The sequence below is a fragment of the Mandrillus leucophaeus genome, unplaced genomic scaffold (assembly GCF_000951045.1).
Source record: "Mandrillus leucophaeus isolate KB7577 unplaced genomic scaffold, Mleu.le_1.0 Scaffold233, whole genome shotgun sequence".
NCBI lineage: Eukaryota > Metazoa > Chordata > Mammalia > Primates > Cercopithecidae > Mandrillus > Mandrillus leucophaeus.
In genome coordinates, this window is record NW_012102399.1 from 3,930,666 (window position 1) to 3,935,140 (window position 4,475).

At 40.4% G+C, this 4,475-nt stretch overlaps 1 protein-coding gene across 8 annotated transcripts in view; it reads left to right on the plus strand.

The window, feature by feature from the left end:
* Window positions 1-4,475, plus strand: part of TCEB1 (transcription elongation factor B (SIII), polypeptide 1 (15kDa, elongin C)) — a 26,854-nt gene that overhangs the window by 15,723 nt on the left and 6,656 nt on the right. For all 8 annotated transcript variants that reach the window (XM_011981988.1, XM_011981995.1, XM_011981989.1 and 5 more), the window contains one exon: window positions 1,291-1,434. In XM_011981988.1, coding sequence (XP_011837378.1) covers window positions 1,291-1,434 — 144 coding nt within the window. The remainder of the gene's footprint in view (window positions 1-1,290; window positions 1,435-4,475) is intronic.

Below are 4,475 nucleotides of genomic sequence, written 5' to 3' on the forward strand. Positions count from 1 at the left end.
GGGTGGATGGATGGGTGGATGAATAAATAGATGGATAGATAAAAACATTTTTAAATTATCATACTGCATTAACTTGTCTCTTTGGTCTCTAAATAGTTTTCTACTTCAAAGACTGTTCCTCAATTTAAATTTGTCTGGTTGTTGTGATTTAAATCAAATTAAACATTTTTGGCAGTGGTAGCACATGAGTGATTTTGAGATTTATATTAATTTTAATTTTAGAGATTTCTGAATTAATTGTTTAACAAATGGATATCTGTGGCCGAACAGTACTTCAGCTTCATCCTTCTGCTTCTTTCTAGGGCTTCCTAAGTTTTTAGAATAAACCTTAAGCTATTTTATTTCACATGTTAATAATTATAAAAGTTAAAATTCTGTTACAGTACAAAATTATAAAAATTAAGGAGATTTTTACTCGCGTATGTAACTTTTACGCTCTATGTATGTGGCTACTGTGACTGAAGCCAGTACAGCAGCAGTGGCGGTAGCAGAGTAACATCTGTGCACTCTGTCTCCTCATGTCAGCTTTGGGTGTTTTTTAAAGACCAATATTTTGTCCGTATTAATTACTTTTAATCTTGCATGAATTTAAACTGAGTATTGTTTAAATGTGTACTTTGATCATTATTTTTAACCATCAAGTGTGAAATACTGAGTAAAAGAAGTCTTTTAGAATTTGGGGCTTGTCAGAGGAAGTCGAGCTCACATGGCATATAAACACTGATTTGTAAATCTGCTATACATCTTATTTTTAAAAATGAATATTTCAGGTGATAGAATTAAAGTCATACTAGTTAAATATTTTGTCTTAGTCTCCAAATTTGAATGGGCTGCTTTGGTTACAAAACAACTGTTAATACCTCCTTGAAAAATACTAGTAAATTTTCACTGAAGTAGCATTCTTAAATCTACAGTTTATTCTGATATTGGAAGATGTTTATAGAGAAGTATAAAACAAGGAGTTAAAAACTGTTAAAGTCTTGGTGACTATTATAATACCTTTCAGAAATGTTTCTGGTCTGAGTTCTTCAAATATTAACCTTGTTAATAAACCTTTTATTTATTTATTTGAGGCAGAGTTTTGCTCTGTCACCCAGGCTGAATTTTTGTATTTTTAGTAGAGACAGGGTTTTACCATGTTGACCAGGCTGGTCTTGAACTCCTGACCTCAGGTGATCCGCCTGCCAAAGTGCTGGGATTACAGGTGTGAACCACTGGGCCTGGCCAAACCTGTTTATTTTTAATACATTGTGTGATTCAAAAATTGTTTTACTACTTACTTTACTTTAGATGGAGAGGAGAAAACCTATGGTGGCTGTGAAGGCCCTGATGCCATGTATGTCAAATTGATATCATCTGATGGCCATGAATTTATTGTAAAAAGAGAACATGCATTAACATCAGGCACGATAAAAGCCATGTTGAGTGGCCCAGGTAAGCACAGTTCTGTCTTCTTCATATGTTCGCTTTTAATGTTTGATGGATGTTTGTAAGTTGAATTAAATGATTCAGCATTTAAAGAGAGTAAGTTTTCTAACATTGTTGTATGATTACATTTTTGTTTTTTTCTTTGTTTGTTTGTTTGAGAGAGACAGAGTTTCGTTCTGTTGCCCAGGCTGGAGTGCGATGGTGTGATCTCAGCTCACTGCAACCTCCCCTCCTGGGTTCAGGTGATTCTCCTGCCTCAGACTCCCGAGTAGCTGGAATTACAGGCGTGTGCCACCATCCCTGGCTAACTGTTGTGTTTTTAGTAGAAATGGGGTTTCACCATGTTGGCCAGGCTGATCTTGAACTCCTTACCTCAGGTGATCCGCCCATCTCAGCCTCCCAAGCGCAGGGATTACAGGCATGAGCCACCGTGCCTGGCCTTTTGCTTGATTATGTTGCAATGGGAAAAAATTGATTTCTGCCATTTTCTGTTTTCAGTTATTTATCCTATACGTTTCAACAAGACTGAATGGATTTCCCTACATTAGTTTTCCATAGTCAGCCTTTTTTTTTTTTTTTTTTTTTTTTTTTTTTTTTTTTGAGATGGAGTCTCACTCTGTCGCCCAGGCTGGAGTGCAGTGGTGACATCTCGGCTCACTGCAACCTGCAACCTCCACCTCCCAGGTTCAAGTCATTCTGCCTCAGTCTCCCGAGTAACTGGGTTTACAGGCGCCTGCCACCATGCCTGGCTAATTTTTTGTATTTTTAGTATAGGCAGGGTTTCACTATATTGGTCAGGCTGGTCTTGATCGCCTGACCTCAGGCGATGCACCCGCCTCAGCCTCCCAAAGTGCAGGGATTATAGACATGAGCCACTGCACCCGGCCCATTGTCAGCCTTTTAACCACAGACTGGTGATTTGTGTTCCTAGCTAGATAAAAAGTTTATACAAGTTGCCACCTTCCAAATCTCTATTCTTTTTTTTTTCATTTCGAGACGGTGTCTTGCTCTGCCGCCCAGGCTGGAGTACAGTGGTGGCATCTCAGCTCACTGCAACCTCCGCCTCCCGGGTTCAAGCAGTTCTCATGCCTCAAGCCTCCCAAGTATTTGGGACTACAGGTGCCCACCACCATGCCTGGCTAATTTTTTGTATTTTTAGTAGAGACGGGGCTTCACTGTGTTAGCCAGTATGTTCTCATCTGACCTTGTGATCCGCCTGACTTGGCCTCCCAAAGTGCTGGGATTACAGGCGTGAGCCACCTCACCCAGTCCAAATCTCTATTCTTAACATTTTTTTCTTGAAGTAACATTCACATAATGTAAAAGCAGCTGTTTTAAAGTGTACAATTTAGTGGCATTTACTACATTCACAGTATTTTGCAGCCATCATCTCTATCTAGTTCCAAAACATTTTATTACTCCAAAAGCAAGCCTCATACTCATTAGCTGTCACTATCCCTTCCCATTCTCTACCCTCAGTGTCTGACCACCACCAGTCTGCTTTCTAATTTACCTATTCATGTTTCCAAGGTTCATTTATGTGGTGCGTTCACAGTACTTTTTTCTTTTTTATGACTGAATAATAATCCATTCAGCCAGAGGTGAATATACCACAATTTGTTTATTCATCAGTTGATAAATATTTGGGTTGTTGACACATTTTGGCTACCATGTATAGTTCTGTGAACATTTGTGTACAAATAATTGTTTGAATACCTACTTTCAGTTCTTTTGGATGTCTTCTTAGGAGTGTAGTTGCTTGATTATATGACAATTCTGTTTAACTTTTGGAGGAGCCACAAAACTCTTTCCATAGTGGCTGAATTGTTTTACATTTCTACCAACAATGTGCAAGGGTTCCACTTTGTATACATCTTGGCCAATATTTGTTATTGTCTTTTTTTTTTTTTTTTTTTTTTTTTTGAGACAGAGTTTTGCTCTCGTCCAGGCTGGAGTGCAATGATCAGATCTTGGCTCACTACAACCTCCACCTCCCAGGTTCAAGCAGTTCTCCTGCTTCAACCTCCTGAGTAGCTGGGATTACAGGCATGCACCACCATGCCCGGCTAATTTTGTATTTTTAGTAGAGATGGGGTTTCTCCATGTTGGTCAGGCTGGTCTCGAATTCCCAACCTCAGGTGATCCATCCGCCTCTCAGGTGATCTGCCCACCTTGACCTCCCAAAGTGCTGGGATTACAGGTGTGAAGCTGCTATCTTAATGGGTGTGAAGTGGTTATCTGGTGGATTTTTGTTTGTTTGGTGGTGGTGGTGGTTTTTTGAGATGGTCTCACTCTTACCCAGGCTGGAGTGCAGTGGCACAATCTCCACTCACTGCAGCTTCCACCTCCCAGGTTCAAACAATTCTCATGCCTCAGCCTCCTGAGTACCTGGGGTTATAGGTGCACGCCACCATGCCCAGCTAACTTTTTGTATATTTGGTAGAGACGGGATCTCGCTGTGTTGGCCAGGCTGGTCTTGAAAACTCCTGGCTTCAAGCGATCAGCCCTCCTCGGCCTCTCAAAGTGCTGGGATTACTGCCACCACACCCAGCCTCTCTGGTGATTTTGATTTGCATTTCCTTAATGACTAATGATGTTGAACATTATTTAATACACTTCCTAGACATTTTTGTATCTCCTTTGGAGAAACGTCTATTCAAGTATTTTGCCTATTTTTGAATTGGGTGGTTTGTATTTTTGTTGTTGAATTGTGAGAGTTCTTTATTAATTCTCAGTAGTAGACCCTTATCAGATACATGATTTGCTAATACTTTCTCTCATTCCATAGTTTTTTGTTTTTTGGTTTTTTTTTTGAGATCGAGTATTGCTCTGTCACCCAGGCTGGAGTGCAGTGGCTCAACCTTGGCTCACTACAAGCTCCATCTCCCGGGTTCACGCCATTCTCCTGCCTCAGCCTCCTGAGTAGCTGGGACCACAGGCACCCGCCACCATGCCTAACTAATTTTTTTGTATTTTTAGTAGAGACGGGGTTTCACTGTGTTAGCCAGGATGGTCTCAATCTCCTGACCTCGTGATCCGCCCATCTC